Genomic DNA, 27,648 nt, shown 5'->3' on the forward strand with positions numbered 1-27,648 from the left:
AATTGGATCAGCAAGTATGATTTTGTTTTGTTTATTAGTGGTAATTTTTAGCCCCACCTGTAATCTAATTGTGAAATGAGTATTTGCGCTGACACTGATTACAAGGTGCTGCCACGGATTATGTAAATTCACTTTGCTATAAATCGCAAACTGGATTTAGTAACTGTAATGAATACTATGATTTAGATTATTGTGTGAAGCCCCTACTGAACATGCACCTCTTGATGTAAATTTTACAGCACTTTTACCAGATGTATAAGGAAATTTTCCCGAGCAACTAACAGATCACACTCCATCTGCTATTAGAATATTAAATAGATGGTTATTATAACACATCTGTTCCAAATATATGAGTATATATTTATATATGGGCTAATCGGGGCCCACTGAACCTACTCGGCAAACTGCATCTATTCGTTGATGAGAACGTTACCCTAAGTCTGACCTCTAGTGGCCGGCGTAATTATGACAAGTAGGTTCGGTGGGATCACCTGGTAGACCGCTGTGTGTGTCCTTCGTGACAAAAAAGTCTATTTAGATGTTTTTAAGTGTTCTACGTATATTAGCTGGCATTACAGTTTGAAGTAACGTAATGTTTTTGCTAAACCTAGTCAAGTAGTTCTGGTATCAAAACTAAACATAACCTGTCGCTGTGGGTGCAGGATGCTCGTCGCTAATACTACCCAATGGTCATATATGTTGTTGATAATGGCCTCCTAAACCTACAAGTAGGTTTACTAGGCCTGACAACAGTCAAACTAGGTAGAAGAACAAAAGTACCTCAAAACAACATGTTTTATGTTTAAGCCTACAGTCTGTAGAGACAAACCCGGTGAAGGGAGGAAGCTGGGGTCGATGAACAGGTCAGCAAAACATCACACTTTAACACAGGAGACTGCTGTTGGTTTTCTGTTTCCAACTGACAGTCAGCATTGTTTTTAAACGTGACCATGATCGTTCCCCAACCCTGGCCATGTGTTTCTTATTGTAGCTATGACAACCTCCCCAGTCAGGTCATGTGAGTGCCTAAACATATGAAACTTTAACCATAATGTTGTCCCGTTATAAAATTGGTTTATTTTTTCAAATGATTTGTACCAATGTTGGAAGGCAAATGCAAATGATGTCATCGTGCCATGTTTGAATGTCAGATCAAAAAATGCTTCTGTGATTTTAAAGGACGTAGACAAACAACATATTTTATTGTTTTGCTTGGCGGACTAAGCCAATTCAAATATTTGCATTTTAACATGTACTTCTTTTACAATGTACTGGGAATTGAAATACACTCATTTCTTTTCAGTACACAGTGTTGAAAACTTTAAATTTAAACACAATCTCTGTTTGTTTTAACTTTAACAAAGTCGTTTGAGTTAATCATGCTTTAATCCGAATCCATATATTAACCAGACTTTAGGTTTTGCATGAGTGGATAGTGTAGAATCGATCTAGTGAAAAAATCAGCGGAGCTGAATGTTTTGTAGATGTTACACATACAACATTTTGTCTGAAATGTGACAGGAAAAGTTAATCACAACAGCAGTGTGTCGCTTCTAAAGTGAAACTACTTAAGCACAATGGATGTAATTTGTAAGAGATACAGTTGATTAGTACAGCATTCTTTTTCCTCAACAACTTTGCTGCTGTAAAAGTCGTTGTGGTACCGACTCCAGAAGTAGCACATAAAACGACCTGACGCAGCGCTTTCACAGAAGTACCAACCTATAGATTTTTTTATGTACCTGACCTTGCCTGTGCCTGTGTTCATGTGTACTGCACTTAAAGCATCTTTTGGATGGCTGAGGCTGAAAATCTGCCACAACAGCAGGCATGTATATTAATTAGAATTCTAAACATAGACCCTTCATGTTCACTTATGTCAATCCGACATGTCCCAATGGGTGAACCATTAGTACATTTGCATTCCCGGTATGGAAGCTTGACTAGTTAAGCACCGCATCCTTTGACATGTAGCTTTAGAAACATTGATTGACTTGAAATGTATGCACATTTGTGATCATTTGGCATTGCTTTCAGGGCTGCTGTGGTAATTCCAGTAACGTTATATCTTCAACTTGCATTTGGCCAGCTTAACGTCTACTTATCAGGCATGCATTCATTATTTTTAATTTACTCACTGAATGAATGAAAAGAAAATATTGACAGACTTTTATAATTACCTGTCTTTTCAACTGATGTGGATTCACTGCTGTAGGTGGATTTTCACGACGACTTGTGTTTTAAAGGCAAATTCACACCTGAAGGCTGGAATATTGTTCTGGATATTATTGAATATAAACTAGATTTGCCTCAGGATGAAGAATATGATTAAAAGCTAATAAATAAAATATACAATTTCCAAGGTCTCTGCTTGTTGCTGTTACTGCTTGGCCTCTAAATATTCTTTGCTTTAGTAATTTCTTTTTTTTTTTTTTACTGTGTTTGTCCATATAATGTAAACGTGGCATAAAAATGCATGCAACTGAAAGCAGCCACAAAATGCTGTTCATTTTGTAATGTATAAGTAGGGGACTAGCTTGAGGGCATTAGCGTGCGATATAAGTCTTAAAATTCTTAAAGCACTTTGAAAAGAATCAGGAAAACTTTTGCGCTGAATGTGAAACTAACAAGTAACAAATGTGAAACTGGGTAGAGGTGCACTCAGCAGTCAAATCTTTTTTTTAAAGGTTCGATTTTTTTTTATAAGTATTTTTAAATTGAATTGAAGTGAAATGGGATTAAACATCAAGAACTAAAAGTGAACCCTGCCAAATCCCACATGAAATATCCATTGAAGATGAAGCAAGAAGGCAGATGTTGATTGAGAGATACTGAATCAGACAGAGCTCCATCTTAAACAACTTAGTTTTGCAAACAAAATGTACTGAATTATGGTCTATTAATGACATATGAAGACTGTCACTGATGACAACGTTAAAATACGTATAAAATAGATGAATGTAACAATTACTTTCATTCCCCTTTAAAAGAAGACCAGTGCTCAACCTGGAGACACAATAGAGAGCTTTTTCCTTGAGAATTTCTCAGCTTTCTTTTTTAAAACATTTATGGCAAAGATAATATTTTTATCCATAACAACTACCAGCAGTGTTATTCGTTTTTATTTAATCCTGAATGCTTAAAGAACAATCTGCAAAAACCCTTATGGTTTGCAGGAAAGGGGGTTAAGTCAACTGTCAGCATGGTTTCTGAAAATGGGATCAACTATTGCCAGTTTAAAAGCAGAAGGGGAACCGTGGCCAAAGAGTGAGGAAAAAAATAGATGTTAAATGACTTAGAAACCTAGTAGGACAAATCTATGGGACAAATTGGGGACTAAATGGCAAATTCCTCACACATTTTGCAGTTGTCCAGAGTAATTCCTTAATGTTTAATCACCTTGCTTCGCAATTGTCGTATTTCTTCTGACCATGATAGTCCTTAACACCAAGGTTGAAGGAGTGTGCTCTGCGATGGCTGCTGCTCTCCTTACTGTCATACTGTATATTCCCCAGATGTATTGCACAGTTTTTCACATGGCATAAAGTCAATAGCAATGAAGAGGGTCAGTGCAAGAAAGGGAGGCATCTTTTAAAATGTCAGCGTACTTTTAGACTACACTTACGTTTCACTATTGAAAGTACTCCTGGAATTCAAAGACATAAAACAGCTTTGATTTTCAGTTAAACATTTTTACGTTTCTAAACAATTTAGGATGAGTCAGCCATATTGTTTCTGAACACACCAGTTACCTTTCATGACGTTAACTCTCGGACGGTTGAAAGTTCAAAACGTTTACATTACTAAGATCCCTCAATCACCTTGTACGTCTCATCATCCTGTTCAGCGATTCATGTCAAACTGATGATGTGTTCAATGACAGTGGTTTCCCCCAGTTGAACAAATTGATTGGTTGGAAAAAGGTTTGAACAAATAGGGACAGAAAAACACCACAAATGGTGACAAGTAGCTATATTGGTTGTTGTAAGTTCAGTTACATAAATAATAATTTTAAAATCAATTCACTTCTTTAAGTGGTTATAAACAATGGTAACTGAGCCAAGCAACTGCGACTACAGGTCTTGTGTAAACTGAAATTAGTGAGTACACCTTGGCTAATGGCTGCTCAGGGCAAAAGAAAGTAGTCCCCTCTCCAAGCAGAACATGGCAAACATGAACATGATATTAAACTGAATAGATGAAGCGGAATGAGATAGCACTTGAGTGTGATTATCAGGCTAATACAGTTCATGCACAAAGCCCATTAACTGGGGCTGATTTAGCCCAACTCCACTATCCAAGATGGAGCTTTCTGGCACATAGATTACATACTATATTAAGCCCATTATCTCATAGGTAGATTGTGTGATGGTAATGCCCAGACTCTCATCACCACCTGGTTCCTTGCTGACTCAACTAAATATTCAGATTTCCTTGTAACAGGATAGAACAAAAACAGTTTTACTGAAAAATAGGCTTTCATGAACTGTTGGCTCCAATTCACATCTACTTTGGTTTCCACCCAGGCTGTTGGGATTTCTAATGAACAATGGCCACTTGGCAACTTGGCAATCACAGTTGCCTGGTAGAGGGAGGAGAGCGAAGCAGCTGGCCCTTTTTCCACCTCTGGTGCCAGCTACTGTCCCTGACATTACACATGTGTAGTGGTCCATAGAGTGGGATTCTCACTGTGTTGTGCATTTGTCCTCCTCTGGAGGTTATAACCCTGTCAGAGAATAAAGGGAAATATGTGCTGTATTGCAGCTTACCTGTGTTTGGTGGAGGGTGGAGTGTGGTATAGTTTTGCTGGACTGTGAGCTGTGAACTATTGTGCTCTGACTGCAGTTGCTTTATGTGAGTCTAGTACTCTGAGTCCCACTTCAAAGAAGAGACGATTGGAGGGTGAATAAAAGCTCCAGGTCAGTCAATTGGCCCTGAATTGCTCGAACTTAACTGCAATATCAGCAGCGCAAAAAAAGTCTGGCGTGGTCAACTTTTTTCCTCAGTTTAACTTGCTCAGCCTCTCACATTGACATCAGGGCCAGGTGGATAGGGAGGAGGTGGAAGGAGAGGAGGCAGTGTGCTCGATTTATCAGTAATTATGGAGTGCTATTTTCTCTGTCTCCCATCTATGTCTGCCCTGGGAAGCAGTAGCCATTCTTTAATCTTGACACCTAGTGATCATGTAACACAAGGAAGTGCCTATTAGAGGTGGATAAAAATTGGCGGGGGGCTCTCCCCTGATCCTCTTTTAAGGGAGTTGATGGTGACAGAAATGGTGAGTATGGGGATACATGAGTGAGGATAGAGGGAGAAGGGGAGTGACAGGCGATGGAACCTTAGGTGGTGAGGACAATTACCGAACTGGGTTTCAAGACTCCAGAGATTTTGCACAAAAGTGGGGTTAAGGGGAAAACTTAGAGGATCGTTCATTTTTTTCTTTTTTTTTTAACCCGAGTATATATATATATATATATGTATATATATATATATGAACTGTATATGCTTAATATATATATATATATATATATATATATATATATATATATATATATATGTTAAAAAAGAAAGAATTGCCAAAGGACATGTGAATAATTTGATTTCTGAGATGAACTAAAACAAGTGTAATAATGTGAAATTCAGTTGTAAAGCAGAACAGGTCTTTATGCTGTTCCCTCTGGGCTTGCTTTACACCGAGTCAAACACAATCAAGACAATGTCGGAGGTAATTATACTTTGCTTTGGGATGATTGTGTTCCGGGTCGCATAAATCAGGTGATTGAGATCCAAACAAGACCAAATGTTGGATTTCAATACCTCTGTTGAATGAAATTGAAGTCTACATTTGGCAGCAAAACCAGACTGAATACTCCATTAAAATAAAGTCTCTTTTCATGTTCAGACTCTAAAAGCCAAATGTGTACAGTTAATTTTTTAGATGTTCTTTGTTGGATATCTTGTTATACCCACAAGTAAATTCATGTGCAGGAAACAATTCATCAAAATATTCCCAGTTTGGTTATTTCTGAAACACTTCCATGGGTGGCGTTGTTGCCTTCTGTCAAAATGCAGACATTGGAAAAACAAATTGACTGAGTCTCTTAACATGAATAATAAGTGCAGTGTCGCCAGCGCTGTGCCAATCTGGCACCTCACTCCATTAGCTGTCTTCTCCTAATTTTGGTGCAACATGAAATCACCAAGTGCCAAGATTACTCTGCTCATTCTTAAACAGTTGTCTTTCGACGGAGAGCACAGACACAGACATACAGAAAACAGTGAAAGTGTTTGAGCTATGAATAATCACAGAATCACAGATCAGCACACAGTGGGCCTATTTGTTACACTGAAATGCAATTTTTGCACAAAACCCCGACAAAATCCGACAAGCGCGCCTGAGCTAGACAGCGCAATGATTTGTGTTTCAGTCAGATTTGTGTTTGGATCAAACTGCTCACATTGTGCTGACTGGGAGAAGATGCATGGTGTGCACTGTAAATACAGAGACATCTCATATGATTTAATCAGCTACTGCAAATAGTGATATATTGCAGACAAAGGAATGTAATGCTTAATGCTTATAGGAGCGTTCTGCATTACTGTGATGGTGAAGTTCTATTATTTGCATCACATTGTATGTAGACCTTGTTGTAGATTTCCCAAATAGTAAAATTTCATTTTGCTGGGTGGCTGTTAGTAATATTACACGAGAGGGTGTGCTTTAATGTCATTATTGGCTGGAGGCGCTTGTATACATTACACATTGTCCAAATTTCTATACTGTCACATAAATATGGGTTATATATAGTTATTAGTATATTTAGTTTAACGTAAAATATGGCTCATTTTCAATATGTGTTTCATTGATCATCTTGATTTATTCTGTATCGGTGCTCACCCAACGAGGGAAATATGTGCGATGTGTGTGCCGTGTTTGGCAAACAGAAAAACATTGACTGAATGTAAAGGGAGAAATACCCATACACATTTATACCTACACACACACACACACACACACACACACACACACACACACACACACACACACACGCCGTCCCCAAAGACCTCAGCGTTGCCTTGCTGACTGATGCCGCTGATGTTAGTTTTAATGATGGAGAGGCCAGTCCAGGTGAAGCTAGCCAAAGCAGTATCCTGACTCGTGATTTTGTACACTCAGCAAACCAACAAGACACCGATGTAGGGCAGAGAAGAGGCAACGCGGCACATCGAAGTCACTGTGGTGAGCAAAAAAAACTGCACAGGTAGTAGACTTTGGTTGGATTACATTGTAAGAACAGTACCTTTGAAAACAGATCACGTTAAAAAGAGGAATGGAAATTGACCTCAGTTTATATTCTGTCAATGTAGTGCTGAGTTTAGGGAAGAACCCACTAAATGTGCTTTTGCTTTGATGCTCAGATCCAATGTTCTTTTGTTCGAAGGGTTCATCACACGAGTCTTTTGTCACTGTAATTGAGCTTAGCGCAAGTTTAATAAAAGAGACTACTTCATTTTTAATTCTTTCACCTCTAGGCGTCTCTTTCATTCATTACTCCTTGCAAGCCACACCTCCTGGCTGCCATCCTTTCATTCCCACCTCCCTCCATCATCATCTCAGTTTAAAATTCAAGAGGCAGCCTCCTCTTCGTTCATCATCCAATCAAGTAAGCCTAAAAATTCACTCCTCTCTTACCCGCGTGGGAGATAATCACTAATCAGCACTCTTGATTAACCCGTTCAACTAGGATGACATTGCTTCTTACTGTGGTGTCTTTGCCACTTTACCAAAAGCAATCTCTCTACCCCTATCATAAGATGCACTAGACACTTGACACACACACACACACACACACACACACACACACACACACACACACATCATGCAAAAACAATGATTCCCCCAAGCCAAAGCTTTCTCACAGAGGAGGAAATCAGAGGATTACATAAGCTTATCTGCAGACCAGACAAAGATTGTCCTCCTACTGAGAGTCTCACTTAGGAAGAATTTCCGCAAATAGCATAACTTAAATATGAACTGCCAATCAGTCAATAAGTTTTGATCTATGATCGCCCACTCAAGAGGAAGTGGACCACACAGTGTTATACACAACATTAACGGAGGCATTTCTCAAAAAAAACCTCTGGAATCCACAAACTGTCTGGCCATCGTAAAATATATATAAAAAAAATACATCTCAATAGATACGGCAATTAAAGCAGACTAATAAATCAACTTGCTAAATGAACGTTTAAAAATGTACTCATCTCAACAGGGTGTCAAACAAGTCTTCACAGCAAAAAAAAAAAAAAATCACTTTAATGGCAAACCATTGAGGCAGATTAGAGAATTCAACCAAGCCCAAACCAACAGCTTGAAAATGTGAGAGTTGGGAAGAGACTGCTGCTTCTCGCAGGTGGCTTATTTCTCCAATATGATGTCATGTTTAAATACCAAGTTATGACCCAGTTAAAAAAAATCTCGGTAGGTACTTCATCACCCCTCTGTGTACATCTGCCATAAAAACTCTTTTCTGGCAACAAAGTTAAGACCGCTGAGCAAGGTTTGCAAATTGAGTGATGGCTCTATTCGGCATTATCAGGATGCTACATTTGAGCTGGCAGTCATTTATAACACTTTGTGATATTTTTAAGGAATGCTCCAAAGAATGATCGTATGAATATCAAACTCTCAACTCCTGTGTGCTTAAAATATAAGTCTGAAAGTAGCACCTTAAGTTACTAACGTTGGTTACAATAATTCCTGTCTGAATCTTCACTTCACTTCACTGGAGTTTAGAGGGGAAGAGTGTAATGCAGTGTTTTTTTCTGGAGCTTCAATTTAGAGATGTCCCCTGAACGCCTCACATGCAGGCTGTAAGTAGATGTTACAATTTACCGATGTTCACCAAAAGCCTCAGGTTGATCGTTAGTTACAGGCCAGGTGGCTGCACACAGAGAAGCCTGGCGTCCGCTCATGTAGTACATGAAACTCAGAGACGTGTTTGGCCAAAAATGAGTCCGTTTGAAAAGAAGCCTTCAAATGTCGATGCTGCTGAGCTGAAAGACTGATTTTATTGACCTGGACAAGTCTTAATTTAACTGAAGGGTCGTCCGAGTAGAGCCTGTATGAGTAACACTGGTGCTATATTTTGTTTGACTATATTCTCTTTCTGCATCATGTAGAATCTTTCACATCCACGATGCGAGACATTTCCACATCTCGAGTGAAAAAACTGTGAAATTTGTGATGGAAATACCTTTTTTTGCCACCAGCTCATTTTCACCACGCTCATAAATCACCCCTTCTTTCATAATTATTTAAATATTTTCCAATTTTGTTTTTTATTTTGTCTAAAGAACAAATTAGGTTTTGATCTATGTAAGAGTGTAGAGCATTTTTATGCAAACACGTTATCTTTTACTGAACACTGGGGGGTGTTTTCAAACTCTGTAATGGCTGTGATTTAATTAACACGTGAAGTACAGTTAGTGCTTTATACCCCAGAGAAAGGAAGGATTACCTATATCTAAACCACCTAATTCAAATTTAAATCGTAAAGAGGCATTAGCTGTTGATTTTGAATATAAACATTTAAAGAAGACCTTCAGAAATTACGCTGTTCTTCTGTGGCTCATAGAGGGGGAGTCCAGAAAAATTGGTCTTTAAATTATTCAGCAGCCAAAAAGAAGTTGTTATTGGCAATCAGGCATTGAGGCTTTACTGGGTACTTGGATTTGTTTATAAAGGCATGCATTTTACCAGGCTTATGACTAAGTTTTGCTGCTGTCTCAGAGAGGAAGGAGGCATTGGAAAGGTTGGAGCATGGGAAAAAAAAATGCTAGCCTTGTGGTGAAAAGGCTCTGAGCTACACAATATAAAAAGAGGACAGCTTAGGGGAGGCATGTGGCGACAGTGGAAGAATTTCAAAGGCAAGAGGTCAAGAGCACTCTATTTTCAAACTTAACATGGGGAATGGGTACAAGTTGGCTGCAATAACCCATATCAAGGGCATGTTTTTGCAAACGATAACCTCCCAGGAAGAGCAGACGAAATGTGGTGCAGAAAGGAAAGAGCTTTTCTCAGCAAAATTTCACAATCCTTTTAGTCATATCAGGCCTAAAAATGTCTGCTCAGGATGCCTTTGCGCATGTGGATCTATATACTGTATAACTGTGAGCATGCATGTGAGTAACAGAGCATCTCCCCAATGCAGTAACCTTTTCACTACGCTTCTCCTCGAAGATGCAATGAAGCAATCCTTTTTTCTTTTTTTTTTTTGCTCTTGAAATCACTGAAAGTCAACAACAGTTGATACCACAGATTAAAAACAAAACATAAACCTGTAATTAGAAAAGCTGTGACTTCCATTTTTTAAGGTAATTATACAGAGATGTATCTTTGCTCATTGCATTTGCATAAGACAGTAAAACATTCTATAAGTATGTCCAATTATTTCCAATCTGTTTTGTCCACACTGGGAATCATTACGAATCCTCCCGGGTCAAATAGTACGTGCATCTACTTCATTTGATGACGACAAGCAAATAAAACAGCCCGTGCTTTAAAGACGTTTCTAACAGTGTATATGTGGAGTTGACATATTGTGTGTTCATAGATGAATGAGTTTCAGTCGACACAGGTTAACGTCACTCTAACGGCGAAGGAGATTGAAAACATCCTCAGAATTTTGATAGTCATGCAGAGTACTGACACAAGGCATACGTAATACGGTTTAGCTTTGCAATGCTTAAACTGCAATGAATTGAGATGGGAGAACTTTTTTTTTATTTTTTTTATTTCCACCATCTGCTCTGCGTCTCTGCAAATTTTGCTGATTTATGAAACACTGGGAGTCTGCGCTCGCTCCTCTGCTTTCCCTTCATCTCACCATATATATGGCCTTGAATTAGGAACAACAGGCTCAGCGGTCGTCACCTCAACACCCAAATCCTTCCACCGCTGAAAAGCAAGGCGGTTGGTCAGGGAGGGAACTCTTGTTGCCAAAGTCTCATGATTAGCAATTCATCAAAGGGATGAATTAGACAGTGAACATCAAATTGGGAAGAAAATGAGGTCAGTAAATTCAGAGATGGCTTTGCATCAGAGTGCAGGGAGCTAATGGGGATAGCAAAAGCAAACAAAAATAACCCACTGCAGCTGGACAAAACCTCTCTCCACATAGCGCCAGTGGTCTGGTCCCTCGAGAGGACAGCAGCTGTTATGTATTTTTTAGAGACAGCGCGCCTTTAAAAAAAAAAAAAAAAAAAAATTCCGAAAGTGGAATGTTGTTGTGAAAAGGTGAAGCAGCATTTACTGTCAGAAATTTGCTGGTCACACGTTTTGTTTTATCTTTCCCTTTTTTTTTCTCCCCCCAGACTTGTCACTAGAAGAGGACAGTTGATAGGAGTACAAGTAGGGAGGGACAAGTTTGAGTGAAACACATCGTTCTGTTCAAGCTTCTCTCTTCACGGAAAAACTGATGAAAAGGTGGCATTTCTTTTCCTGACAGCGTCCTGCACGGTGGTACTGAAATAGGATGAGGAAATCATGCCCTCACCTTGATAAGATGATACTTCCTCACGTATGTCTGTCTAAAATAAAACACACTTCTGTGATCCGGTTGCAGTCTCACAGTTGCCTCGCAACACTTCGCACTTTACCGATTTGAATAGAATGTTACAGACAGCAATTATAACAGATCAGTCACAGACGTCAGAAACAAGGAAGGAGATGATCTGCTGTTCAGTTCTGCTGGTGATTACAGTAAAACAATAAGAGCTGATTTATGCTTTTTTCTTTCTTCTTCTTTATATGCACACTATAGGATGAACACATTTCCTGCTCATTCTCCTCATGCCTTCCTCTGGTCTAGACCTTTTGGGTCTAGTCAGTTGAAGCCATACAGTGGATAACATTACTTGACATTTACATGCATGAGCAAGGCCAAGCTGCAGTGCGAAAGTGTCATTTACATCCTCCCAGCAACTCCCATTCAGGCTCTGATTCATGTCGGGGGCTCCTCTGGGTGCATTTTGAGTATGACCAGCTGAGGGAATAAAATTCATTCTGGCATTTTTACCTTTAATCTCACATTGTTTCAGAGGAACATTAGATGCAGCATGCAAATACTGTTTAGACTGGAGCGTTTCTGCCCCATTTTATTTGGCCATCTAATGCCTTTGGAAAGGGGAGCGTGAGAGACAACATATTCAAAACAAAGACTGTGCCCATTGAGGGAAATCGAAGGAAAGCAGTCAGTGGTTTCCCATCAATAAAACCACAGAGTAATTAGAGAAAGCACTTGAAAGCCAATTTGCAAGTTGACAAATGATCAATCTTCATCTGTAACGCAGCCACAGTAGCCAACAACAGCAGTGGTGGATGTGGTGACAAATGGCTTGCCTGTGCTACCTTGCATCTCATTGTTAAAGACTGTGGCGCTGGCTGAAGTGGTTGAATCCTTCTGTTTTTCCTATCAGCTCAAAACACCTTCTTCTGGATTGAGACGGACGTAGAAGCAAATCGGTTCTGCTGTGCTGTTTTTCACTTCCTGTGTTTAAGAGACGTATGCTGCTGATAATCGGTTCAGAGCTCCCGGTCACAGTATTCATAGAAAGCCGAGGTTTTTGCATTAAAATAATAAAAATAAAAATCTGCCTGGAAAACAATGGAATTCAAGTGTCGCAACGGTTTTATTTCTCTTATTGCAAAATTAATTCCTTTTTTATGTCATGCTAAATTTAATTGCCCTTAGTTTCGCCAATGTGTCTGATTTGTCTGAATCAAAACCCCTCCGACTTTTACCGTCCGCAGTGTGGGCCCTCGTCCTTACTTTGAAACCTTATTCATTAGTTTGCTTTATGACAGAGTCGATCCCTGTTTAGAACCATCTCATAAACTGCCCCCGTATCTCTGCTGTTCAACTGGACGGCTATCAAATAAACCTTAGAGCACACTCCTTGCACCACTTCACATGACAGATGCAACCGACTCCGCTCTGCCGCTCCTCTCCTTGGCTTGCATTGATCCTTCGCCTCCCTGAATAGATTTGGACACAATAATTCAGCAGCCAGGTAAATTGGAATAACTCTGACCATTAGTGAATTAGTTTGCTCTTTAAAATCAGCCATTGATTCCCGAGCTGAGCTGATTGGTTGCTGACCAACCAGAGAATTTAATTATCAAACAGTGTTGCTTGCTCAGCCACGTTTTCTGAAGGTCAGGGTGCCACTGCAGTCCTTCTTAAAGATACGACAGGAGCAAGGCGAGAGATTGGTTTGGGTGGTGGTGGGGTGGGAGGGGGTAGAATCCAGTACAAATGCAGTTAGCCACGGCCGGTCCTCCCATTCCTCTGTTGCTTCCCAGCAATTGCAAGTGGCAGACCATTACCATCCCTTTCCAGACATGACTGTGAGCAGTGCAATCATAATTCTCAGAATTCAGATGACAGCGGTTTGGCATATTTAGATGCAACTCTGCTCTCTCTCTCCTCATTCTGTCATTCCCCTGCATGAATCCTGCATGAATCTCACCTTTGGTCCCATTGAGGTCATATTAATATGAACTGTGTTAAAATAACCCAGAGGAGTATAAAAATTCATTTTTAGGCTGCCAGCCATCCATAACCCTGCGTCAAAGGTTTTGCTTCACTACGCGCATTATACCTGTATCACGGAGTAAATTGTCTCTGAGGCAGCTGTGCTGATAACAGTTCAGAGAGAACTCCATCTGCATATACCCATCCAGCTCCTTTGACGCTTAATGTAGGAAATACATATTACATATCGGTGGCCAGGTGTCATGTATGAACAGTGGACAAATAGAGCAGAAATACAGTATATTTGTTCTAATTCCCCTGAGTCTACCTGTCTCTGCAAAAGGCTTCATTCTTTCCTGATCTCTAGCCTCCCTGGGATTTAGAATACAAATAAGGCGAACAAGCCCCCCCATTCTTATGAACTTTATAGAATAAAGAGGGACACTATAAGGCCCCACACTGGGGAGAGAGGAATTGATTGGCAAAGCTCGTGACGGGACCAGAATGGAGATTGAATCCCCTTGAAAGAACCAGAATGGAGGAGGAGTTGCAGCATGAATAAGGCTGTTTAAAAGGAGGATGGAGAAAACAAGCCTCCCTTGTCCTGTCTTGTGATTTCCTGAAGCAGACATCCTCCCCTTTTTACCCTGCTTATTCAAGGGTAAACGTGATCCACTTTATTTCTCTTTCTCTCTGTTTCGCTAATCCACTCTGAAAATAACAGTTATTAACACAAAATAGATGTACCTATATATATATATATATATATATATATTTTTACACAAATCCCCAACAAAATGTGTTGAATCCAGATGAAATCTGCGATATGTGTGTTGTGATCACAGAATCTAGCTTGGTACAAATACATTTTGGTGGAAGGTTTGAAAATATTAGAGTGAAGGAGTGGAGTGGGCTCATAAAATGTGTTACATTATCTTTTGTTGATTAACAAACACTGAACAAAATATAATTTGCCACCATTTATGAAATATAATTGAATTAAGTTCAAATTGATTGTTTGGACGAGACTGCCAATTGTGACCGTTGATATTTGGGTGAGAATTACTGCCACACGTGTTTAGTATTTATGGTAATGAGGTTTTCTTTGGGCTTCATGATGAAATGTGTGACTTTTAGTGAGAACAAATATTTACATAATCAACTTGACATGGGATATGGAGTAAATGTCCGACAGCCAATGTTGTTGTTTTTTTCTGCACAGCCTCTGCCATTTAACATTTTCTCTCGTGGCAATAAACCTTTGTAAATATCACTCTGTCCTGTCAAATCCACTTTGTGGAGATCGGGGAAGAGCAGGGCCCCATTATCCCTTCACCAAAACATTAGCCGTGAAATGATTTGGAGGTTTTGATGAACTATGGATATATATTTTAACCTCCAGCCTCTTAAACTTTGCTAGACTCTGAGCTGGGTGTGCAAACGCAGTCAATTCATCAGTACCAGTGAGAGACTGGATGGTTAACAGCCGCATCCAGTTGTTAAACTGTCCCTGTGGTACTCCGCCAAATTATTTGGCTCTCCTTGTGATGTCATTGAACTGTTTCATAGATTGAGCAGTTCTCTTAGGACTTGGGTAACCGTTATTCGCCAAATGTGTTATCTCCTCCCGAGCTAATTTGACATCACGCACCCTCAGTGGTTTATTTACCGTGCTGCATATTTGCTCTTAGTGAGTCAGCACTTCATGCATGTGAACATTAGTGAATTCTTAAGAAAAACTTTCCCTGTGTGGTAAATGCTTCCGACTGCTCTCTGTAGCTTCCATATTTAAACTGAAAGAGCAGCCTTCTGTAGAGTCTGCATCTTTTAAAGGGAAGAATAAGAGTGTATCTGTTTCCTAATCCCAGGCCATTTCTGGATGTGCAGCTGGTTCACTGCACCACGTTTCCAACCCCCAAAATACCACAAGTCCATCACCCCCACCTCATGTGGACAGTGCTTTTCACCAGTGTGCATTGATTCAGAAAGGTGGAGCCCTGAGGTTTTTTTTTTAAGGGTGCATGCAGTGATTGCGGTTTGAGAGCATTTTGGATCAATCTGTCAGCCTTTCTTTGGAGAGTCACATATTTTCTAACCGCAAAAAACGTTTCCTCCTTTTTCAACCTTATCTTTTGTCATTACAAGATATGTCCTGCATTAGAGCATTTCTCATTATTCAGACAAATTGCATCTTTTGATAACGGGGAAAGATCTCACATGAAGAAAAGGTAACAACACATGAGATTTTAGAGTTGAATGGCTGTAATAATTCATATTTTGGCCAGAATTCCTCTTTGCCAATTATTGTAATTTGTTTCAACCAGAGGTCTCTTTTATCGAGCAATAACTTCTGGTTTAAAATGTGATAATGTTCAGATGAAAAACTCACCAAGCAAACAAGCAGAAAATCTGGCACGGGATGAATATCATTGCACGGCAGTACAAGATAGACAGTTAATAATGTACGGATTGGACCGTGGCTTATCGGAAGAAGCACAGAGGATTTACTCTCATCATGTGGCCATATGAATGTAAATGTACACTCTGCGGGAGCTTTCAGGGATTCAGACAGCAAAGACACCTCAGGTGGTGGAAAGGACGAAGCCTCTGAGTAAACTCCAGAGGTGGTTTTCATGGCATTGGACCAATCAAGAGCACATACCAACTAACTTTAGTGTTATCATTGTGTGTGTGTGTGGGGGGGGGGGGGGGGGGGGGAGGGGGGAGGGGAGGGGTGTGGGGGTGTGGGGGGGGGGAGTTGTATAATTTACAATACACTTTGACTGTGGCTTCACAACTCCCCCAAAAAAGTATTTGCCTGCTTGGTGTCCTTTCTTGCATTCTCGTGTCCATTATTCAACACCATAACTCAGTGGCAGAATGGCAGATTGTGACCATATTTCACATTTGGTCGGATACTGAACTGGTGACACAAATTTTCGGTATCCAGCTTGAAACTGCAGTAATTGTTTAGAGATTCTATGCTGTTGGATCGAGATGTGTGTGAAGCATCCATGTGGAATTTATAGCTTCTGTGCAGCAACATCCATATTTGAACCATCGTCTACCATTAATCATCTTGGCAGTAGACAATGACAGCAGCTGATGAGAGACACTACTGGGTTTGTGTGTGTTGAGGATCAATTTGTTATTTTTCACAAAAAAGAAGCTTATTCAGCTGGTTTGGTGGAGCTCAGCTATGTGAATAAGTGTTAGTTTTGTCAAAGTAAGTCTCAGGGAAAAAGGTTGGAGGCATACTGTACAACTGCAAATACAGCAGTTTTATAATGTGTCTTTGTCGTGGCCAATACAAACTAGAGAAATGCTGGAGAAAATGTGTTGAAGCTGCATAGATACTTAATGTTTAACTGGATTTTAAATACAAACGTATGTGACAAGCTAAAAAGGTCATTTCAGCTTGTTATAAAATGTGGTTGTGATTACACTGGATTTCAAAATGCACTCTCATATTACTTCTTTATTTGTAAGCAGTCTTGTGTTTTTATTGTGACATGCCATCAAAAGATTTCAATAAGATTTCGTAGTCCAATCTGTCATCAGTAAAAGTAGTAACTTATTACTTATTAACTTACGAATGATTGTATTTACTTGTACTGTATGCGCACTAATGTTATTATCCATTGCCTGTTCAGCATTGTCTTTCCCTATTAAATTGGATATTGTTTAATTCTGACACCAAAGTTCAAATTAATCTTAAATAATTAACCTAAAACAGGCCTGCTTTTATAGCTGTTATTCAGTATTCTCATTCAGTAGTTGACATTTCATTACTTTAAGAACTGATTGTGCTTCAAATAGTCTAATTATTGTAAATTACGCGAGATGATATTCAAATTATTCCAAATTATTCCTGGTCCTTTTGCAAGTAGGTGAAACAGTGTTTTAATAATTCAATACAGAATTAATCTAAGGCGTCACAAAAAAATTACACAAATTTGAACTATGATGACAGAAAAAAAGAAAATAATAAAAATGTCTCTATCACTATGTCACCGTGCCACCGTGATTACTTTAACTTTGGCAATCAAGTAGTTCATCATGTATTTAACTGGAAAGGATTAGGCCCATTAAATTTTCCCTGCTCTTTTATGATGTGTTATTGTCTAATAGACCATGAAAGGGAGGGAATTTTTTTTGCATACAGTAGCAGTTGATAGCACACTGTTGCTCCACGGCCAGGGGCCAAAGTTCCTTAATGCAATTACTGATGAAAATCATTTCCTTATCGGCAACTACGACACATAATTTTAGTACCAAATAGATATTTTTGTTCACGGTCACGCACAATGAAGGATTGTATCATTTTAACGTTTTGTTTGAGTTTATAAAATGTTGTCTAGATTTATTCTTTCCATTTGCTTCCAATAAATAGGATGTGAATATCAGAATATTAGTTATTGTATTGTATTTTCAGCGTGCGTTATAATCCAGGGAGGGCGAGGTTTGTATCATCTGCTGCCTCCAGGGTTTTAACAAACTATTACTACAGAGTAGACAGCCACTTTGCAGATCCCTGAGTCCACTTTTTTGTTTAAATGATTTCAAATATTTTCAGAGCACGGGGTCACATTTAGTATAATAATGCTATCAGCTATTGATAAGAAAAATGATATAATTTTATCAGCCATCTCTTCTTACGCAGGACCAAAATTGAGGTCCTATTTTGTGTTTGATGAACAAAAAAAAAGCAACATTTTGTACCACATCATTCGTAACCATGAAGTCAATAGTTGAACGTTTCCTCCAGCAGTAATTGACACCACTGGGTAAAGGGAGATTGTGCTCCTCCACATTAGTGGCTGGGTGTCATAACATATCATAAAGCAGTCTTCTGACCTTGTCAGAGCTTATCATGACACCAATTACAAAAAAAAAAGACAGCCCCATCGCTGAGGGTGTACTTCCTGCTCGTCTGCAAAAGAATAGCGCTCCTTGTATGGAGAGGTGCAATCTGCGTGGCTTTCTAAAAAAAATTACAAAAAATCCTGGGAGGCATGAAGTGTGAACGATCTAAAAAAGAGCAGAAAATAAATACATACCATGTCACATTAAGTGACAATGACAAGGGCACCATCTTATTTGTTCAGTACAAGACAATTAACCTAACTCTATGACATCTTCTTGTACTGCTAAAATAGATTTTGTGGTGTAACATCTCTCTTTTTCTGCATCTCCCCCCCCCCCCCTCCCCTCCTCCCTCCCTCCCTTTTCTTCTCTCTTCCCATCAGGTCTCCACATAATGGAGCGAGAATGAACAGAGAGCGGCTTAAAAAAAAGCATGAACTGGAGGTTTATTGAGGTCATCTGCTTCCTGTTTATATGGGACCATATAACAGTTCAGTCTTCCCGCCAGGACCCGTCGGCCACTGAACAACATGTCACCAAGCAATATGACTGGCTCATCTCTGACCGTGGACCTTTCCACCACTCTCGGAGTTATCTGTCCTTTGTGGAAAGATTCCGCCAAGGATTTACGACCAGATATAAAATTTATAGGTGAGTTCACTTTTGGCCTGTGTACTGATGCCTCTCACGCTTTTTAGGAGAATGTCTATTTTAATGCTTTTTTGTTATTTTGAGATTTCAGTTGCAAAAAGCTGAACTGTGTACATTTCTAATAAGAGCACTTATTTTTAAATTTAGATGCAGTCAGTCGCAGCACTATAAATTATTTTTATTATATTGATGAAGTGCGACTAAGACTCTCGCTTACCTTTGCTGTTACTTGGGACCAATTTCATCGACTGACAAGAAAATACAAAGGATAAGAAAATAATCCTCATAAACCAACAACAAGAGTGTTGCAGTTAGATTTGTATTGCAGCTGTAAAGCAACATTTGTACATTTTTATTCATCTTTTTTGTAGTGTTTTCTGTGACTACTATTTTAAGCAGAAATAACACTGACTGGTGCAGCTTAAGTGGAACATTTTGCTACTTTGGGAATTAATAACACACGTTTAATATCTGTGCATAACGCATTTTAAATACATTTATGACGTATTTCAAAAAGGTCAAAATCAGGGCGGTAGATACAACAAACTGACTTTTAAGTCATGAATCAATATCCTAAACTGCTGGCTCCATCACATAATGCAATTTCACTGTGTTTAGGATTAGAGCCTCCCTCCTTGAAATTCACACTCTACACACCTCTAGTCTGAACACATTTAAAGGAGTGCAAATAGTTCACCACTGGAAAGTAAAAGGCCCAAAATGTCACAAGGCAAATAAATCATACCAAAGGAGTAATTTCATTCATGACTTCCTTCACTTTTCAATTTCACACATATCAAAATACACAATAACATTCTCATATCCAATTAGTTCTCATTCTATGCGAACCCTAACCCTAAACTGCATTGGGACCATGACAATGACTAATGTCTTACATAACTTATTACTGATTGTTGTCAATATTAAATTTTTGTCTCTTCTTCTGTACTTGTATCCAAATAATCCTGCTCAACATTCAGTAATTGGAAAAGTAATGAACTGCTCCAAAGTTTTTTGTTGCTTCGCATCAAAGATTTCTTCACAGCTCACATACCGAGGTAAATGTACACAAATTGGATGGCTAGAAAATCCTCTCTCTCAGAACAACGTGCTTTGATTTCCTTGCATCCAGCTGCAGTCTGCTAACTCAGAGTTACAGAAGGACTGAAACAGAGTAAGAGAGTCACTTGCTTCATTCTTTTTTAGCGGTTCCTTTCCTGACTTAGTCCTCTCTCTCTTTGCTGCGTCTCTCTTGGTAACTTGCCACAGCCCTCTGGTCCCCACTGGCTTTGGTGCCTTGATATTGCCACATGAACAGTAAACAATGCATTTGCATAATGTGTAACTTGACAGAGCAGGATGTTGCACAGAGACATGAATCTCAGAGGCAAAACTTCAGAAGTCACTTTCCGCAGACTCGGTGCAGCCGTCGAGTGTCTGTGATGCTGCAGTGATTTATTAAAACAGAGAGTGTGTGTTTGCATGTCGGCTGCTGCTGGGAATATTGCTGTGCCCAGGTGGCTTCGCTCGTTTCTCACTCTTAACAAACCATTAGTGGCATGAAATTCCGCCATCGGGGCTAGATATCGCTTTCATCGTGACAAGACAATTAAACTGTGTATTAAGAGTGTGAAAAATGTGATGTTTCTCATTAAAAATCAAACGACAACAATCAGCAAATTTGCACATCAGTATGACAAAGTAAAGTCTGATTGATCCATTTCACGTTTGCAGCTGCAGATCTCAGAAATTTCCCGCAGTGCAGTGTGCTATATGACTGCTGTCGTGGACGAAATGAAATATGCTTTTCAGCATAGATATAGATTTTGTCAATAGTCATACCGTACTTGAGGCCAAGGTGTGAAACGTTCCCCAAAGCTGTAGATTCTTCTGGAGGATTTTTCTTCCAACCTGGACCACCAGTTATTTTCAGTGATTAGTACATCTTCAACCAGTGAGGGGGAGGAAATCAGCGACATCAGCTGGTGTAGTGTTTGGTTGGAATGAAATCATACATACCCTCAGTCCTCCTTGGCACATGATTGCCCAGCCGTGCTCTACTCTAACAACCAATGAGGACCGAATCGCTTTGTAAATTTCCCCGGGGACTTTCTCTGCCTCGACGATTTAGTAGTGGAAAGTGGTTGAATCAGATTTGCAGAGAGACAAAGCATCCATTCCTTTCGGGTTCACTTATCAAGAGAGATTACCCCAGCGGCACGCTGCGTGGACAATGCCAACCTGATCAGCAACAAACAAATCTGCCCCATCTTTAATAACGTGGGCACTGTGCCTAATTTGAAGGATAAACACAGAATTAGGAGGTTCCAGCCGGTTGTCTAGTGCTCTGAAAAGGTCACCGTCACTTGAAGGGGAAAGAAACACCACAGGGCACCAATTACTACTCTCCCTCCAGACTTATGTCTCTTAACGAAATTATTGGAGTGTGCTTTGTATTAGTAATTGTCACCACTCTATCACTACTGATGGCAATGTTCAAGGTGCATCCTTTTTTCCCTTCAACCTTTTGCCTAAGTGTACATTTCACGTATGGTATTCATCAGTCACAAGAAAGCCACTTTCACCGCTGGCAGCATATTGCTTTTGTATCTGACCTGAGCTGAATAAGGCATATCAATGTGTGCTTGAGTTAGCGGTGAAATTCGATGGCCTGTTTTGCTCACACTAGCATCTCTCGTTCTCTTGCTTGTACTCTATTATGAGGTCAAATGTGTTTCAGATGATGCGTGCTCTCTGTTTGGTCTTTGTTCGCGAGGCTCTATCTCAGGTTCTTGTGTGCCCGAGCAAAAATCCAATATAAATGCAAATCTGGTCGCCATTAATGCATTTTAAAGGCCTCAAATCTGCATTGCACTGTAATCAAAGAAGCAAGATGAGGGTTGTTATTTATAATAAAAATATTTATGAAAATGCATCGCTCTGATTGATCACATTTTGAAAAGCCACGCAGAATTGAATGAATAGAGAGGTTTGATGGAGCTGCTCTTGTCATTGAACCACGGCTCATCAAAACCTCAATGTATCCAAGGTGCTGAACAAAACTCGGCAACTACCTGTGAGAATATAATACTAAATTAAATCAAAACCAGGGTGTTGTCTGTGGCAATAACAAAGAAAGTCCAATTTTAGGACTTTGATTAAAAAGTGTTATATTATTGTGGACACCACAAAGGTCGACTGACTCAATTACACTTCTTGTCTAGACCTATCCGGTGCCTCGGCTAACTACGTTAATACGATTGCACATATTGCTCTTCCACCTACGTAAGACACAACCTACTACAAAGCCTCAGAATCAAGGGAAGAAGAGTGTTCAGTATTTATCTGGGGTTACTGAGTGAGCACCTTCATTCACAGGTGTTTTGTCTCTTAGGCTCATAACACTTCGGGAAGGCTCAACCGCAGTCTCTCTTCCTACAACTACTCTCCTGAATACCCCCTCCCTCTCCCCCGCCATGTCTATGTACATCTAAGCTTGTATGACTTATGCTTACATGTAACTCGTTGTATAAACTAATTGGCAGATGCAGACTCCTTTAAAGAGGGAAATTGAGATACTCTTTGTTTTATTTCAGATATTTGCTTATGCATGGAATAGTTTCAGTTATCATTAGTATTACAGACTCATTAAAGCCTACATACTGTTACCAAATGTTACTAAAATACCTGATTAAAGAAAAATATTAACACATGATAGGCAGATGTTCCTTTGTATAATACAACAACTGGGAATGTTACATTAGCGTCATTAATATCACACTTTGTCTCAGTTTGTATTTCCATCCAGCTGAATGCCATTTTGGACTGTTTGGATGATACAGCAGTAAAAGCTGCTTTTCATACGACTAGTGTTAAATCTACTGATTTTCCAGCACAAAAATAAAGATATCATCGTTTCTAAAACTCTGAAATCAAATTAAAGAGCATCTTGGTGGTCGTCATGACAGACTAATATGCCTCAAATGACAATGACAAAATTGGTAGCGTTAAAAAAATATAAATACAGAACGGATGTATGTTTTTCAACCTCTATTACACACCTCAGGTCACGAGCAACCTGACACTTGTACAAAGCCATATAATAAACTATATTAAAATAATGTTGCTTATAATCTTTTTAGGGCAACATTAACAGTCACAAAAACAAATATATTTATGTTATTCATACATTTTTACATTTATTTATAGATATACATACATTTTTCATGTTGAAACTGTCTTCACTTGCACTCAGCCCACTTTAATAGAGTGACATCTACTAAACCCAAATTAGTCATCACAGTAATCTCTAATCACGGTCACACAGTCATGGTTATTCCAAAGTGGTTCCCAAGCAACGCGTGCCGCTCCACTGTTTCACGGTCGAGTGCAGATGGACAGAAGAGGTGCAACGTTTTTGTGTGTGTTTTTCAGGTGAAATGATTGTGATTCTGGCCAAACCAGCAGCTTTTGGTAGTCGTGGCAGCGCCTTGCTTTCCTCTGGCCTCGGCCTCAGCCGGCTGAATAGCAATGATTTTCAGAGGAGAAACCTTCTTGCTTCCCAAGTTGGAAATATGTCCTGGACGACTACTTGCATGCAGCTGAGGTAACAACACGAGAGTCTTTCGTCAGGCCTAACTTCTCTTATGGCCAGTAATTGGAGATATTTGGACCGTCCAGAGAGAATATTATCTGACATGCAGTCGCTGTGTCCTTTTCTATGCTTCGTTGTAACACTGTCTCTGGGATTAGCCATTGAAACGGAGACAAAACTCTGACCACAAGGTCAAACTTGAAATTACAGCATATCTCTATAATTTGTATTCAGCACTTAATATATAGCTTGTATTCCTGCCAACCGTATACACCCTTCATGTATAGACTTAAAAAGAAGCTTTTTTAAAAAATTTATTTTTACATTTTTACACCAGAACATTGTCCAACTTGTTTGATAAAAACCAGGAGACGGAGTCCTCAACTGACATAAATTAACTATACAGTGTGTAATGTGCAGTCGTCATGGATACTTAATGACCTGCCGATATACATTTAAGGGTTAAAACTACTTATCTTGCAAAATCAAAATCACATGATAGCGCAAGAAACCTTCTTCTCAGGCTTCAAGTTATGTGTGTGTGTTCGACTGAGCAGCAGTTTGGACCAATCATCATCCCATGAGGTCCTGCTGGCAGCTGTGGGCGGGCCCTAGATGTGACGACAGTGAGAGACAACTGTTCGTTTGAAAACAAAGTTGATCTCATTGGTTGAAATTTGTTGGTGTTAGATGTTGATTGACAGATGGTTCATCCAATCACGAGCCAAGTTTTTTTTTTTTTTTTTTTTTTTTTTTTTTCCTCCCAGTTCCAAAAGACGACTTCTCAGATGGCACCGTGCAACAAACCATCTGTCGCATCATTTTATTGCCATAAAATATAGATTGCTACTGAATCGGGGATCACGGTCACAGCTGGATTTTTAAAACAAGGGACATTCAAAGTTCAACTTTGTTCTGCAGCTAGAAGAGTTGGATGCAAGCTTTGACATATGTGACATGGTTCTATTTATTGCAAGCACATTATGCATATCTCTAATTGCATATTCCCTTCATGATATTAAATATTCCCAGTTATAACCAGAGACAAGCACTTGATCAGCACTAAAACTTGAGTGAATAATCCGCAGCTCTAATTTGCATCTGCAAACTTATTTTACTCGGTCTCTAATTTAAACCCTTCATCAAACAGATAGTCCTGAATCTTGAGACTCGCTTCCCCTTTTTCTTCAAATTTTCCTTTTACTTTGCCGTGGGCAACTGTCTGTTGCAGTGTTGCAATATGTTAACATCTGTTCAAAATAAAAGAAAAAAGAAAAAACACTCATTGAGTTTCTACATGTGTTCGGCATGGAAGTGTCCGTCAGTGCTGATCTGCACCTCATTTGTTTTAAAAGGAAACAAGGTGTAACATTTGTCCGACTCAGGTCTTGAATTAGTTTGGATGAGCCATCTGTAATTAGATAGAGCCAGGGAAGGAGGATTTGATGTAGTCGGCAGATTTGCTGAGAGAGAGAGAGAGAGAGGTTGCAGCGATGTTTAATTCAGCAGGCTGTAGCCAAAGGAAGAGGAGGAGAGGGGCAGTCGGGAAGTAAGGAAGGATGAAACAGACTCAAGAAAGAGGACAGAGACATTGAGGGGTCCGGGATGCCATTAGGCAGTGAGACAGGAAGGTGCTAAAAGCGTGTGATAAATAAAATGCATGTAAGTGCTTGAGACATCGAAGGGGGGTCCGATGAGTTCAGTGTTAAAACAAGGAACGGCGGAGAAGACAGGTGAGCTGGCATTAAGGTCATAGTCAAGGTGAGGAAGAACACAGCAGCAGTGGAGTGATTCAGACGACTCACAAAAACCACGTAGCAAATTACACCGCTCTCCCGCAAACAAAAAAAAAACAACGACAGCCACGTGTTATTAAAGCTTTCTCCGCATTTCATCATAGCTGTACTTATAAAACCATGTGTTTTTCATCTGTCAAAATGTTTTCACTTCCATTCACTGAGGTATGAATTGATCGCACCAAGAGAAAAATAATATCCTATTCAACTATTTTTCATTCATCCATGTGTTTATCTACCAATGCAGTGGGTGATGTGACATAATTTCATTTATTTATTCATTAGTTTGTTTGTTTTTTGCCGTGATAACTTGACAGAGACAGTCTAGTAAGGACAAACATTGTGGTGGAATCAGGATGGATGTGAAATAAAATAGGAGAAACAATAGCAACCCAACTAAACTAATAACAATGCCCCTTGCATTGTGAACAAAACAAAACAAAAATGCTTTCTACAATTTAATCTCATTATTCAACAAAGGAACGGAACTTTTTATTGCAGAAACTTTTACATTGACATTATCTGCAGCAGCTAAAGCCATATGTCACCTGTTCTATTGTATTGTCATTGAGCAGAACACAATAAAAGTGCATCCTGGTGGCCTCAGGGTTTAAGATGCTGACCATGTAATTGCAATGTCCCTGAGTCCAGCAGCCAGGGATTTTGGTTGGAAGTCATCCCTCATTTGCTGTCACTTCTCTCTCTCTTTCTGTCTCTGTCTCTGTCTGTCTCGATGTCTTTCTCACTCCTTCTCTTTCTCCCTTTTTCTGTCGCCGTCTCATTTAATGGACGATTGTTCATGAAATGAAGGCAAAGAATTTGATAAGATTGTTCAGCCAAAAGGTGAATTTACTACAGTTTCTTTTTCATGTAGATGATGGATTTTAGCAGTCAAATGAGGATGGTCACAAAAGTTCTATTACTATTTATATCTCCATACGCACACAGACAGACCGAGATATATAGATATCTATATATAAACATAGATATATGTCCAGAGATGCTGTTACCAGGTGTTTGAGAATATTTAGAAAATTAGATGGCTGACAAACATGCTGTCACCGTAATGAATTTTGGCTGTCGCCTCGTCCTCTGGCAGCATACATGAATTCCCATTTGCTGACTGAAGCAGTAACGACTTCCAACACTTGGATTTCGAGCGCTTGTCTAAGCCAGTCAGGCAAACTCAAATTCCAGGACAGCTAAAATCTCCAGATTGTTCTCACTGTTGAGCATCAAATTATTTTATTTGAAAAAACTTACGTTTTTATGAGTGACTACATGTTTGTGAGTATGGTTTGTTGTGGCTTCGCAGAAAACATCAGTTCTACTGTAATCTTTACTGAAATGTTCTCATTGTTTATACATAGACCGAAGACACAAAGACACATATCCAAAACACAATACCGTCTTGGGGCTGCACTGCAATTACAATCACTGGAGTAGTGCTGATGCTCGGTGTTGATTTACACTTCACAGCTATGTAGGTTTGGGAGAACCAACAGGAGCTGATCTGGGGAGGGACTCTGCCACTTTCCTTCTCCAATCTAGTGGTAAAAAGCCCACGCTGTGGGATGACTTAATTACTGGCAAGGAAGGGATGGTAATTAGAGGAGAAACAGGAGGGTAGAAGAAACTGTCAGGGTTAAGTACTGACTAATTCACTGCGTGGGACGCCTGTGCCACTGTCCCTTGAGACTGGCAATACAACCTCACCACGAGAGCAACAAGCTTTTTAGAGGAGATACTGGAGCAGCGATGCCTCACACCATCTCTGTGATGTGCTGGTTCAAGCCACTCAATCATACTAAATGTTCCACCAAAGGAGGTCCTTTTGTTTCCTGAAACAATATCAGTTCTGTCACACTGGGCAGCAAACGCTCCTCCATGCAATTCATTTCAAAAACTATGTACCATTCAGTTTTTAATTCTCAAACGTGAAGCCAAGGTTTCAGTCCTTGCAGTCCATGACCTCTGCTATTCTTCACTTTGTATTGTATGCAGTAAGGATGTTATCCATCCACACAGGTAGTTAGAGCTGATTAGATCTTGTTTCATGTTTAAGGTTTGGCGCAGCTGAGGTCCATAAACTCCACGTATTCAGTACAATCGAAGCTGATAGTTGTGTTCGGGCTAACGGGTACAAACTAACATAGTTAGTTATATCTACCAAAGTTATATCAAAATTATAATAATATTTGGT

At 39.5% G+C, this 27,648-nt stretch overlaps 1 protein-coding gene across 1 annotated transcript in view; it reads left to right on the forward strand.

Moving 5' to 3' along the window:
• brinp1 (bone morphogenetic protein/retinoic acid inducible neural-specific 1) overlaps window positions 1-27,648 on the forward strand; it is a 103,855-nt gene that overhangs the window by 6,606 nt on the left and 69,601 nt on the right. Inside the window, exon 2 of the mRNA XM_069171481.1 lies at window positions 18,788-19,055. Coding sequence (XP_069027582.1) covers window positions 18,838-19,055 — 218 coding nt within the window. The 5' untranslated portion in view covers window positions 18,788-18,837. The remainder of the gene's footprint in view (window positions 1-18,787; window positions 19,056-27,648) is intronic.

The sequence above is a fragment of the Embiotoca jacksoni genome, unplaced genomic scaffold (genome assembly GCF_022577435.1).
Source record: "Embiotoca jacksoni isolate LCO1_2020_lvr unplaced genomic scaffold, fEmbJac1.0.p SCAF_10, whole genome shotgun sequence".
NCBI lineage: Eukaryota > Metazoa > Chordata > Actinopteri > Embiotocidae > Embiotoca > Embiotoca jacksoni.